This window comes from Perca flavescens, chromosome 19 (genome assembly GCF_004354835.1).
Source record: "Perca flavescens isolate YP-PL-M2 chromosome 19, PFLA_1.0, whole genome shotgun sequence".
NCBI classification, from domain to species: domain Eukaryota; kingdom Metazoa; phylum Chordata; class Actinopteri; order Perciformes; family Percidae; genus Perca; species Perca flavescens.
In genome coordinates this window covers 21,920,682-21,934,661 of record NC_041349.1, presented here as the reverse complement: position 1 = coordinate 21,934,661, position 13,980 = coordinate 21,920,682, and the positions used below count along the sequence as shown (strand labels likewise).

Genomic DNA, 13,980 nt, shown 5'->3' with positions numbered 1-13,980 from the left:
TATTGATTTGGAAAATTGTAGAAATATGCGGACAAGTTGCCTTTGATATCGTGTTTCTTTGGGGATGTTATTGAGCTTGGAGTTTGGATTTATATTTTCAGTCATTTGATCTCTTACTGGAGCCAAAAAATATCCAAATTAGGCCAGTGTGCTCAACTGAATGTTAAATCCAAAAAGGCCTGTCAGTAGGGCTGCCACCTCTTAGTCGATTAGTCGACTAATCGGTCGTTTTGGTCTTAGTCGACTAAGATTTCTTTAGTCGATTAGTCATTTTTTATGCTTATTCATGCTTAATTACTTATTTCCAAGAAACTTCTGAGTACATTTATGGTAAACACAAGATTTAAAGTGTTGCTTTTGCAGGATTAATTGTGGAGAAACTCAGTTTTACAGATGGTTAATGAACTACATTTATATTGTGCTTTTCTAGTCTTAACCACCTCTCAAAGCGCACAGCTCTGTCAATTAAATCAACTAATCGTTTAGTCGACAAAATCGTATAAGTGTTAGTCGACTAAGAATTTCTTTAGTCGAGGACAGCCCTAGCTGTCTGTAAACCAGGGTCCAGACTGTGCATCTTGACTAAATATCGTTTTAAAAACAACAATTTCCTGATTTTTGTATTTAGTTTTTTTTTTTTTTTTCCATATTGTAAATCTATGTTTTACCTAACAGTATCAATCAGCCATTAGGAGTTCATCATAAGGCACTTCCAAATTTGCTTAAATACACAGCCTACCTGTTGTGATGCTGCTTGTAGTCAGGAGCTGACTCTGAAATCCCAGATGTAGGAGCTTCCCATCAACACATAAATGCACCACACTAACAGACTGTTGAAGAATTCGGTCCACTCAATTGCATTACCACGAAATAAAACAAAATGTTCACTGTGTTGAATTATCTGGCTCAAGAAACTAACTTGTCTCTTTGAATGAATAACCATACAGTACCAAAATGAATGGGGACCATCAGCTGCCTATTGTAGGAATGTCATTGCATTTTTATCTTTTTAAAAAGTTAGAACCTCTTAAATTTTTTCTGTTCTGAATGATCCCCATTACCCTACTCTACCTAATGTCCTCTCAGACATTTCTAGAATTTTAAATATGCTTATCTCTTTTAGCTATGGTGTGCTCCAAAGTAATTTAGTAAGCCTTCCATCTTGTCCTGGTGTTTGCTTGGTCTGTCTTCAGTGAGGTTGGGGTCTGTCATCTTGTTCGGATAGTGATGGAATATTGGTTCCTCGTGATTTAGAATTGAGCTCAAGCACTGCAATGTGGAGGACAGCCTCCAAAGTACAAGTACGATTAAATAAGAAAGCACAGACCGAAAGCAGTGCAACTTCCAGGAATTCCTTCCATTCTCTGCTTTTGTATCTCTGGGCATTTGTTGTCATCCATTGTAGGAAAACAACAGAACTACTTCAAGTGTTCTTCATAATTCCCTGTAGACCTGAGTAAAGAAGCTAGCCTAGAAATCTAGACACACCCTATCAGCAGCAAATGTAATTTGCAGCCAGGGTCAGTCTAGCAACTCTCCGTTGGCTTGCCAGCTGGAAAAGTCAAACTCCAGCCGGGCCAATCACATCGTGTATAGAGTCGGTGGGCAGGCTTAACATAAGAATGGCAGAGTTACGACTGTTCCGCGTGAATTCCCTGCTACTTGAAAACAAAGATGGCTGCTGCTGCTGGCGAACAGCGGTCTTTCAAATCGGCTTTGGCCGTGACTCTGGAAGTCCACTGAAGTCATTCTTAAAAAGGGAAGATGTGTTCGGAGTTTTGCCGACCGTATACCTTCTTTGTTGCTCTGGTTGGTTGTAGCGCTATCCTATCGCGTGCAGAGGGAATTTGAAAGACAACCGTTTATCCCGCCCCTCGGATTGAGCCCTGCCAATGGTGAGTTCCCAGACCCAACATCTTGATGTGGGTCTGGCTTGTCGGGCTATAATGAAACGGCAATTTATGTTGACTGCACAGGTTTTGGGTGTTAATTTATGACCTGTTAAATCGGCTTGCCCTCTCAGTAGGTGCATTGGTCCTTTTTTTTTATGACTCCCTTACTGTCTCGTGGTGGGGTTGATCGTGGCCCAAACACAGCGGGTCTGGACTGCAATTAACTTAAGCAGGGGTCTCAGCTATTAGGGACCTTTCTCAGGCTTGAGCATTACCAGCCATTATTTGTCCTTGTTAAGCCAAAGCAGACCTCACCCCGTTTAGCTTTTCTCTCATGAATTTCTCGTTCTCAATTCACTGGTTCCTGTTGGGACTCGAGTGGCAGTGACTATTTTACCAAATATGAAATGATCCAGCGCTTTAAGGGTACTGTTTAGTTTAATTTCAAGAAATGAAAAGAAGTAGACTTTGTTAACTTTCATGGAACAAGCATCTTAATGTTTCTTTGACTTTTCTAAAAGGATATTGAACGCTTTGCAACTAGTCCTTTTGGGTTTCCGTGTATATGTTCTCTGAATATATAATATTATGTTAGTGTTAGTAGACCTATCTCTAAGGTAGTTTGTAATTGTAATAAGGTTTACTTTTCCCTTAAGACAAATTTCCATTTTAACAACATTACACAGAATTACAAATGTCACAGCTCAACTACTGTTTTGCTAAAGGGATTACTGGAGTCTATATAGTTCCCTTGTTGTATGGGTGTTTTTCAATTTGTGTGTTGACATGCCATGTTGTGTGTGTTAATTAAAGGCCTTGCCAGAAATGGCAGTACAAGCTAGGTGTGATTAGAGACCCATTCCATTCATTATGTCTTACTCTTACATTGTCCTTTATGCCTATCTGTATACGAGCACTTAACTAGCTGTTATTTATTTTTTACCAGACTTCAATGATTGCTAGTACTAGTTTACCCTGAGATGGAGAGCACGTAGATATGCAGTGCAGCTCTGTATGAATGAGTGATGCATTCTCCGCATTTGTGATCTCCAAATGATACCGCATGCCGAAGTTATCCGAGAGGAAATCGCACAAATGTGTTTACAGCTGGCCTGTGCTCCCATGTTGGTGTAGGCCTCGGCTAAAACGCGAGGGCTAGAATTTAACCTTTGCCTCACACGGAAGGTGAAGTCAGGCTGTGTGAGTCGTCAGGGTGTAGACATTAAGTTTCAGCCTACATACCCATGCAGACAGAAACTGACTTAAATTTAAGCTTTCTGTACTCACCCAGCTCATATTTCTTTACAGATCTTGTTTAGTGTATTTAGGATCCTTTCACAGGCGCACCTGGGTTGGACAGTGCAAATAAGCGCACCTGGTTTGGGCCTCTACAGAGCAGCACAGGATTAATGTCAGGAAGAACGCAGGGATTTCCTCCCTCGCTGCAGGAAAAAGCGCACACAGTTTGATGACACACATTGGAGAGCAGTAAACGGTCTTGTTTCACAGCAGCGCAAACCGGCAGTTTGGGTTACATTCTCACCTGGTTTCCTTGAGACTTCATTCAGCCTTTATGCTTGTGGGGAAGTTTCTTAAAAAACGGATGGTAAATACAGACATTTGTTTGGAATGCGTGTTGAGTCCTTATGTCAATCCTCTCGTATGTTTTTTTTTTTTTTTTTTTTTTTTTCCTCCTCCAACATTCAAAAGCTACTATGTCATGCTGGGAGCCTTTGGAATTGTTTGTGTAACTAGAACACAGGTGCCTGCTGTCATCCATGTTCTCAGAGGATTTGTTTTTGTTGCTCTCCAGGCAAGCCATTGGTCTGAAGGAATGCCCCTGTGTTTTTCATAGTAGTTCTGCGGTGTTTGCGGAAGAAAGCAAAATCCCAAAGGCGAGGCACTGACAGTTGCACATTAAGTCAGTTCGCAGCCTTTCATTTCATAGACCTGTTGAGCTTTGACTTTGCCAGGTTGCCCCAAATCTGATTTAGTCCCAGACAAGCAGTTCAGTTTAGTGCGTAGATATGAGCTAAGGCTGTGCAGTGCCTTTTTGTCTACTGCTCATTTGCTTTCATCCTGGTGTTTGCATAGTGGATCATTTTTCCATTCAGACAGAGAGCTAGAAGGTGAATACCTTGCTCTAATGGGTTGTCCTGTTGGATTTTGAAAGAGGATATTGCAAGGCCTACTGTTTGACTTACAAGAATGAAGTGGCACAGACAGCTTGTCTGACAAGTGCCCTTTTTTTACCTTGCCCCAACTCAAGTGAATCCCTTTTTAAAAAAAAAAAAACGTAATACAAAAATCCTTATATCACAGTTTTAAACCCTTTGGTACCCATTCTGAAAATAAATCCAAATACTGCAGAAAAAATGATGAGTGGAACAAGAAAGTGCTGGATAATGGCAAGAATTACCTTGGCAAGTCAGTCATTGGACCAGTTCCCTTTTCCACCTGAGCTGAGGCCGACTTTTCCAGGTCACCCTAGAAGGGGTTTTATGAGCTCAACTGCAGCCTGAGACTTATTTGAAAACCTGTTGAAGGGTTATAGCTTTCTATTCTCTGGAGTTTTTTGTCCAAAAGCCTTCTGAGCATAAAGAAAGTGTTGAGAGAGCACCAGTTAGCTTTGTCCATAAAACACTATGTGCCTGTGAGGGGAGTGCACGTACTGGCTGACCATTTTTAGTCCTCTGGATAATGTGCCTACAGCCTAAGGCGAATTCTTTCAATGATGTATTGTTTTTTTTTTTTTTTTTTGAGAAAGGGACTACCTTTTGATAGTGTCAAATTTACTCAAATCGAAGGAAAGCTGAAATGTAGGCCAATGCATTTTATATTCCTCTGTGACACAGAGTAGAAATTAGGGTTCCAGACCAAGCTTTTCTATAAATGTCGTTGAGATTTATTGCATTGGTATCGGGAGACAGGATGTGGGATTTGCTAAGGATCCCCCCTGCAGCTTGTTCCTGGCTTGAGCTCAAGCATGTCTTATCTATGCATCAAGATAAGGGAGACTCCTCCATCGTTTGAGACCTAGCCTAAAGAAATTCCATATGCAATTGTTCAGTCTGGAGACCCCAGGCCGACGTCCAGAGACTGGCAGTAAGGAAGCAGACTGTCTAGTTACATACGTCCTGAGGTCGGTGGAGAAGATGCAGGTGGTTAAGTGGCTCTCCATACAAATTTGAGGATTTCCTATATGCACGTTGCTTGTATAGTCAGCAGTGGTATTTCTTTCTCACCAATGCAAGTGTAAAGAACACTCAATTTTGCAGCCGAAGCGGTTTCCAACATACCGAGGTCACACTCGTGTCATGAGGAAGAGGGAGGGACAAGGGAAGTGAAGGAGGGTAAAACATGCAAATAAGGGAGGGATGGAAAGAGGGCAAGAAAGGGCTCATGACTCTCAGTGGAACTCTCTTTCACAGAGTGGTTGGGACAACCCGTAGAGTCACAAGGCTAGACAACATTTATAATCTATTCTGTAAACCTAATTATACAGCTTTCAGTTAAGTTAAAAGGCCGAATGGTGCTGTCTGTTACCTCAAAAATATAACCTCAATATTGGTGAGAGTCTGCTATACATCTTTGCTAATGGACAACTGGACAGAATATAGTTTTCTTGTCCTCTTTTTACCTCTGTGATTTGGCTTATAATGCCATTTTTTTTTTAAATAAATAAAAAAGTTGATTGTCAGGTCTGAATGAAAAATGACAGATATGGTGGCTCAGGTACTATCTTTTTGGTGGCACCTGGACGTTGCTTGGCATCCTCCTGGAACATATTCATATACATGTTAACGATCCAATTATACTAATATTTAATTTTGTTTCCATGTTAAAGTTTTTTGCTATTTTGGTCTATTCTGTACACATCTATTGCTTCTCAGTTTATCCTGGAAGAGGGATTCCTCCTCTGCTCTACTTCAGGTTTCTTTAATTTATTCCTGTTTAGTCTTTTCTTTTCTGAATTGAGGGTTTGCATCAGTTGCCAACACTGTCAGCCAAACATTACGAGCATCCCAAAACTGGTATGATCTGCAGTTCTATTGTTTTGTAAGGTGATTTTGTGCACACACTCTATTGTGTTGAGTGCCACATTCCTTAATTCACACAGGCCTCATGATAGATGCATCCCACTGGTATGCTAACTATTCTACAATATAAATGAGACTTTTGTGACCACAATCTTGGGAGGCCCAGCGTCTCTGCCTATATCATCAGATCATGTGTACATAGGCAGTGATAGAGTTTGCAGCCTTGTACATCACCGTGTTTTAACATCTGCCATTTCAGCATTCTGAAGCCTGCAAAATATAGGCAGTCAAACACAGGAACCGTTTGTTTGTGCACTCTCTCTGAGAGGCAGGGAGCCAAGCAGCAAATCTCCAATAAGTCTCCACTGTCCAACCCTGTAATAAAACAAGCCCTCAACACCCCATAATGACTCCAATCTGGCCCCAGGTTGTGGGTGCAACTAGCATGTATGTCACCCACCCACATCCCCTCCCAGCTGGCCAGAAACGTATGCTAACCACAAGTCCCTGCTTGGGTTTTCTGCTGGGAGTCGACAGTGCTATTGATTCCCCGGATCCTTTGGGAGTAGTTTGGGGAGAAAGACGGGAACTCTCAGGGACTTGAGCCCAGAAAGTGGAGCTTAACTTTGCAGCTGGGTATGCAGTGAATGCGTTTTGCGCTGTGCAAAGGGAATAAACTGGATAATAAAATCTGGTTTATTACCCAGGGAGGAAGCAATCAAGAATTCACACTTGGACTTGAAGTTTTCTCAAGCTTGCTTAAATTTTTGTGGTGATAAAGATTAAAACGATTTTCTTCTCTAACAGGATGTGTACTTGTTTCTTATATTGAAGGGATATGTACGGAAAACCTCAGCCTATTACTTCTAATTATCTACATTTTACGCATTTGTTGCCTCATATCACATTACATTTAATCCAGTGTTGTAACTATGTCAAAGTCCAGCTGTACCTATGATAAGTTCACTATAGAACACCTTTTCCTAGTATGTAGACTTTGGGGTTGTTTTGTTTACTATGCTATTATGAATAAGCATACAATGTATCTCTTTGTTTCAGATCATGGCCAGATTCAAGCTGACTTTGTTTGATCAAAAATGGACTTCTTATTGTTAGAATATATTTGATTATTGTGGTGGTTCTGGTATATGATTTGTTTACCTGTTAAGGTCAAAGGGGCTTCACAGAAAGATCACTCTGTATCTCATTTTGGTAAGCCTACCTGTCTTAAGAGGGATCAGATGCTGCCAATTAACATGAAAGCAAGTACCCGGCTGAAGTTAAAGTTGTTATTCTTCCGATCTCTTCCTGGCAGTGGTGAACATTCTGTGACTGGAAGCTAAAAGTAGCAGGAGGTCACAGAGTGACACTTAATATTGTTATCTATTAAGAAAGTAGCAGTATATGGCATCTATCTTATTAAGACAACAAAATGATGCAATGTTTTCTGGACTTTATTCATTTGATGTGCATTTCAGTAGTTGCATTTTTTTCTGTTGCTTTGCATTTATACGTATTCTTCTCTCCACAGAATTTTAAACAACAATAAGATTCAAGAACTCAGAAATGGATCCTTCTTCGGATTGTCTACTTTGGAAAAATTGTAAGTATTATTAGTTTTTCCCCTCTTTTGCTAATAATTTACATGAGCATTGAACTGCTCATATTATGCTTTTTGTCTTTTCCCTTTCCTTTTTGTGTTTATATATCTTTTTTTGTGCATGTTATAGGTTTACAAAGTGAAAAAGCCCAAAGTCCACCCCAAAGTGACTTGCCATCTCCAACAGAAAACACTGTTTACAAACTGCTCCAAACAGCTCTATCGTAGTCCAGCCTTTACTTCAGAGACGAACGTGCTTCACTTTGTAACACGCGTTATAATGCTCGCCTAGCTGCTAGCGTGGCACGCTCCTACTCTGCTTCTGACTGGCTAGTAGTCCTTACCTAGCTACTGCGCATGTGTGACTCCCAACAAAGATGGGATAGAAGTGTGATGCCTCACTCTGTAGCTAAAACAGAGAGCTCAACACATAGGGTAAAAAGAGGGGCTTCAGCAATGTGCAGTACAACAAAAATATGTTTTTTATTTATTTAAACCATGTAAACCTGTTCTGATATAACGTCTAAATACAATCATGAACCTGAAAATGAGCATAATATGAGCACTTTAATGTATGTTTACAGTCATGCCTAAACCTTTTTTTTTGCTTTTGTTTCCAGTGCATTTGTTATGTAAATTTAGCTTAGCATTTGAAAGTTGTGCTTTAAGGTTCAAACCTTAAAAACAATCCTAAAAAAAATGTTTTCCATCTTGCAAAGCAGATATTAAGGCCGTATGTATTCATGAAATATCACCAATGGACCTCACAATGGTGGGGCTTTTATCGGTGCATTAGCAGGAACTATCCATCACTCCACGTGAGCAAGTGAAGCTGGGGCTTGTGGAGTATGTTTGTAAAACACACATTGGCCTCATGCCAGTGGAACATCCAGGTCATAGAAAATGAGTAGGCACCCGCACAGCACTTAGCCTCAGTCAAGATAATCAGTCTATGGGGGGAGACTGGAGATGGTACTAGAAAAGGCTAATTATAGGTGTAGCCCCTAGGGTTGGTTGTTGTCTGCCTGGTGACATACTCTCAACATACAGCTGTTTGGTTATTCTGGGGATGGTGGCCTCTTTCTTCTAGAGGAGTAACATATATAGGCAACATCATTGCTTCCCCACGCTACCATAAGACTAGCGTTTCACACAGTTTGTAAAGTCTTTATCTTGCAGGAGACGGAATGTGGCAAAGAAGTGTCAGTAGAAGGAAATTAGTTTCTAGATGGTGAAGACATTTAGTCATGTATGTTCTCTGAGATTCCTTGACCAACGGAGAGATGTCGTGCCATGCGACTCTCTGACTTCCGAGATTGGAATGTCATCACCCGTGTTTCCTTCCTACAGAGATTTCAAGAAAACGGCTCCGGGCCCGCATATGGGCCATGGGTGATTTATCGCTCTGGAATGGCTTCATGCAGATAAAATAACCAGACCATTAATGGCTGTGCTTTTACCCAAGGCTACAATAACACATGACTGCATTGAAATGGAATTCTAAGGGCATGTTTTCCCTGTCCGTCTTCTGGGTCTGGTTAAAAAGGCCAGAGATATAGAAGACATATGAAGCCAAACACATTTAGCCTTGTGGTGTTAGTTCACATTTAGGTTCAAATATGCCTCCAATCACTGATGCCCATTGATTTTATTCTTCACAAAAAAAAAAAAAAAAAAAAAAAAACCTACAGACTTGTGTTTTTCTGGGCCATGTCTGCTAGAAAAACCAATAATTTGGCCAACGTCTCCAGATACTTTTTGTCAATTTTAGCATGCAGAATTTTGAGAAATACAGCATGTGACTCTACAATTGTTTGATTTTGTACATTATTGATATAAAGAACCTGCAGCCTTTCGTCCTCTTTTAAATCTTGTGGTCATAATTTGTTGTGTTAAATTGTTCTGCATGACTTTTCTTGAGTTGTCCCATTTTTTTAAGACCTTCATTTACCTAGATTGTTCATAGATTTTCAGTAGAAATCCCTGTTGGCTTTTGAAGTGGGTCAGATGTTAGTTTTTTTTAGAGCTCAGGCCTAGAGGATAAACAGGAGGGTGTGTGTTGAATGTGTAAAAAAATAAAATAAAAAAAGTAGCTTTGATCTTTCTCCACATAGAAAGCCCTAAAGGCACTTATGTGCTTTGTCTGTGAATGGCCAGTCAATTTGGTTGTAAACTCCGTCCTGCCTGTCGTATCAATCCACAGGCAAGTTTACCTCCAAAAGCAGCTCCCATTGTGCCTCAGAGACCCCCACCCCACTCCTGTCCACCCTCAACCAGTGAAGCGCGATTGCTAGCTTGCTTTTGTCATTGTAATGAGGCCAAGCCAAGGCCAGAGGTGTCAGCAGTACGGTTCCCAAAAACACTCACTGAATGCTGAAGCCTGAAGTTCCAATACCCTCCCTCCTACCTTCAGTCACACTCCATTTTTCTCCTCAAACTCTCAAGTCTGTTTAAATGAGCAGAGGCTCTCCATCTTGCTTTCCACCCCTCCTTCCTCCTGCCATTGCAGCTTTTTTTTTTTTTTTTTTTTTTTTTTTTTTGTCCACAAAGAAACTCTCCCTCATTTGGACTGCCTGTATGCAGTCGTGAAGAGTTAGACAGCAGCTGGCCTTGAGTGCCAGAGAGGGGTAGAGAATTGATTACGCCTATCCGGCACTCTGCATGAAATTGCAAAGTAACTGTGGAGACCGCTGTGTTTGTCGGGGCCAAAGGTGCCCCTGCTTGGAAATAAGCCACACAGAATCCCCATTATCACTCTCCTGCTCATAGAAATAGGAGCCAAGCTAGGCGACCGTCACATGTTAATTCCTTGCTAAATCCGCTGCTGTGGAGGAACGCTTATTGTGGAAAACAGAGCAATGATAACGGCTCTAGTGTGCAGTGTTTCCTGAATAAGTGATTGTCTATTCATGAATGGCACAATACTTGTGAAAGTAAGTAAGTAACTATGTAAGGAAGTGATGCATACATATAAAGTTGGTTTGAAATGGATATTGCAATACTGCTTTTACCAAGTGAACCTTTTTGAAAGGACATTGTTATCAAAGCTCTAATTTGCTTAACCAGTTGGATTAAAGCTAAAGACTGTCACTTTTTCAAACGCAATCTTCTTTTTGCAAATGAAAAGTTTTAAGTCCTAAGCAAAATGCACCAAAGCACAATTCTATACACTCAGTAATTGTATTGCTACAGTCTTACTTGGTCTGGTATGACTCACTAATGTCAGTTACACAGAAATATCTACATTGGGTTTGCAAACATTAGCTGGTTAATGTTAGCTAATGTTTGCAAACCCAATGTAGATATTTCTGTGTAACTGACATTAGTAAGTTGGTTATCTGACTTAATGTCTCTTTTCCACTACCATTACACTATGTTTTACCATCACTAAAAGTTGCGTAGTCTCGCTCTAAAGCAGCGGCCACTGTGTCCACAAGTGACAATTACGAGGTAATGGTAAATGCTAAAACGTAGTAGCTGAATCAGCAGCACAAGTACATTAGTTCTAATGAAATTAGCATACTGCCAAAGTAATGTGAGTAACACGTGCGCTAATATTAGACAAAAGCTACAGCCCATACCAGATGATGGAAGGCTGTTGCAGCAGAACTCCTGAGCATATTTATTGCTTTTACAATTAATATTTTATTTGTAACAGAAAGTTGGGTTAGTACTTCTAAAGGTTACGTAGTCTTGCTTTGAGATGGACTTTTTCAGTGAGTATGTACAGTGAAGGGACATTTTTTTTTTTTTTTTTATGGGTTCTGTAGTTCTTGTGATCTATTAACAAAGGAGCCATCCATCATTCTTTGCAACTGGAGGCTTGTTTAACCCAGTTAACGCTCTCCTCAGAGAGAATGTCAGCGTCCCTCTGTAACCATCCTCCAGAAAATGATGCCAAAAACAAACTTGAAAGAGCTCCAGTTCATCTTAACTCCATGTCACATGTTTTAATTTTATTATGAATAACACCTTTGAAAGACTGTATGTGTGCCCCTCGAAATGGCAGCAGCTGCAAACCACCCTTTGGTTTGGGGCCAGTTCAAGAACAGTTCTGGAACACACGGAGAAATATTCCGCCAGCTATTTCAATATGAGCATGTCGAGAAAACCTGGCATTTTTTTTCTCTGCAAATAGATTTAAAGGGTGCCAGGTCATGTGTGGTCAGCGGTTGTTGGAATCTGAAGTGCAGTTATGGATGGTTAAACATGGACTGTTTCGCTCTCATTTGATAATTTTATCCAAAGTATTTGAGTTTAAGAGAGCTAGTGTTCTTTTTTTGTCATCAGTTGTAGTTATTTTGGAGAATATTGCAGGGTTTCCAGCGTGACTATGATAGCTGATCTGTGAAGACAACTTGCAGATATCATTCAGTAACTCTATCCTTTTAGTTTCCTTAATATCGGAACCAAAAAAAACCCAGCTTTTTTTTGTTTTAGCTTTAATAAAATGACAAAGCTTTGAATACAGTTAATGTAATTCTCACGTTTTAAGAATAGGAATTTGTAGGCCTATATGTCAGAATATTCACCGTGTCAATAGTGACATTAGCCACTTTCCGACCGGAGGGATTTTTGCAGTTCCTGGAACATAATGTTCCTAGAACCCTTTTTTTCTGGTGTTCCGACTGGACCAATTTGGGGATTATTAAATTCCTCTGACCGCAGTTCCTGTAAAGCGTGTTTTACAGTAGCCGTAGCCCAGCTGGCACGCGCATATGTGACGTCATGAAATAGCTGTAACTATTTATACCCCCGCTGGTGTTCGTGACACTAGTTGCGGTCTTCTCCTGAACAGCGGTGGCGCTAATGAGCAAAGGCTACCGACGTTGCTCTTTCTATGGACTAGAAGAAGAAGAAAAAGGTAAACAACGGCAGAACTGGCAGCAGCATTGCCATCAATGCTTCGATTTGATTGGATGACCTACTTCGTCGGATCAAGCCTTTCATTCGGCATAAAAGAACTCCCCTTAACCCAGTAGGTTTACAAGACCGACTTGCAGTCACTCTGAGAGTCCTGGCATCCGGTTGTCGGAGAACTCGTTCAGGCCTCCTGTTTCCACTTTGTCGCGTGCCGCTGATACAAACAAAGAGCTGTGCTCTGCTCGCCATAAATCGGTCACTCTGGCAGGATATTACGTCATTTTGACATCACGATGGCGCGCGCCACCTTGGACGCGGCTAGTATAATTCAACTAATTTAACTCTTTCAACTCCTATTTCAGGGCAGGCTCTTTTCCCTTTTCCGCATAGTGGTGGTTAGATGGCTGTGATTATAATAACAAAAGGTCAGTCCCTAATGCCACTTGGCCAGTGTGAATGCAAATGGAAAAAACTGTTTTGGGGGCGAGTAGTTAGGGGCCATCCACACGGAAACGTCTTTTTTTTTGTGCAAACGCACGTTTTGCATCGTTTGGGCCGACTGTCCAGACGAATCCTGCAAACGCACTGCCTGAAAACGCACTTTTTTGAAACCACGTCTCAGGGTGAAAAAATCCGAAAACGGCTCTCATTTGGCTTCGTATGGATGGTATGTGAATACGAATCCGTATTGATGATGTCATCGCCACACCCCTCTTTTACACCCTCTCCCACAGCCGCTGACGCACACAACCGCGGTGAAGCTAAGCTAAAGTAGCTGACCGCTCCAGCAGCGAAGTAACGTTAACGTTAGCTGCTATGGCTATCTGTTTATAAAGTGGAAGTAGACAACTTATCAACTAGCTAGCTAATCTGTCTGCTTATCAACTCCTTGAACGGATTATAGTAACTTTTACCACGGCTTATTGTAGAAAGGCTACTGCAAGAAAAACGTATAGATTATTAAAAAGACATCATTCATGGATCATTGGTTTGTTTGACTGCCGATGTTAGAGCTAGCTAACGTTAGCGCGCTGCTAGCGCGCTGCAATCATGCAAAATAAAAAGCAATCCAACAGCACATTATACAACGTAAACAAAGACACGTTTTCTTGCGGCGGCCTTTATAAAATGAGCAGTGGTGAAAGTTATTATAGTCCACGGATGTACAAAGAGAAAGTTATAATCTAGCTAGTCATGTTATGATGGGAAGTGGAAGTGACTATGCTCTTCTTCTCCGTTTTTTGGTGAATTTCTGTAGCAGAAACAGCGCCGCCTATAGGCCTGGACTATGAAGTAGCATATTGAGTCATTTACAGGTGGATTCGTTTGGACGCAACTATTCTTGGGAAGACTGGTAAAAAAAAAGATCGTTTTGGTACGTGTGGACGTGGCCGAAGTAGAACTGTTTAGAAGTGAACTGTTCCTATAACTACGTTCCTGTAACTACTTGGTCGGAAAGAGGCTATTGTCCTTTATTTGTTTGTAACTTAATTTTGTGTTGTTTGCACCTCTGACCAGTGAGTCAATGTGGAGCAGAAGAGCTTTTCTCTGGACTCCTCAGTCAGTTACATTCGGAACTTGGATT

General features: G+C 41.0%; 1 protein-coding gene across 1 annotated transcript in view; it reads left to right on the top strand.

Annotated features, from left to right (window-relative positions):
* adgra3 (adhesion G protein-coupled receptor A3) overlaps positions 1 to 13,980 on the top strand; it is a 35,326-nt gene that overhangs the window by 2,466 nt on the left and 18,880 nt on the right. The window contains exon 2 of the mRNA XM_028563753.1: positions 7,464 to 7,535. Within this exon, the coding sequence (XP_028419554.1) occupies positions 7,464 to 7,535 (72 nt within the window). The remainder of the gene's footprint in view (positions 1 to 7,463; positions 7,536 to 13,980) is intronic.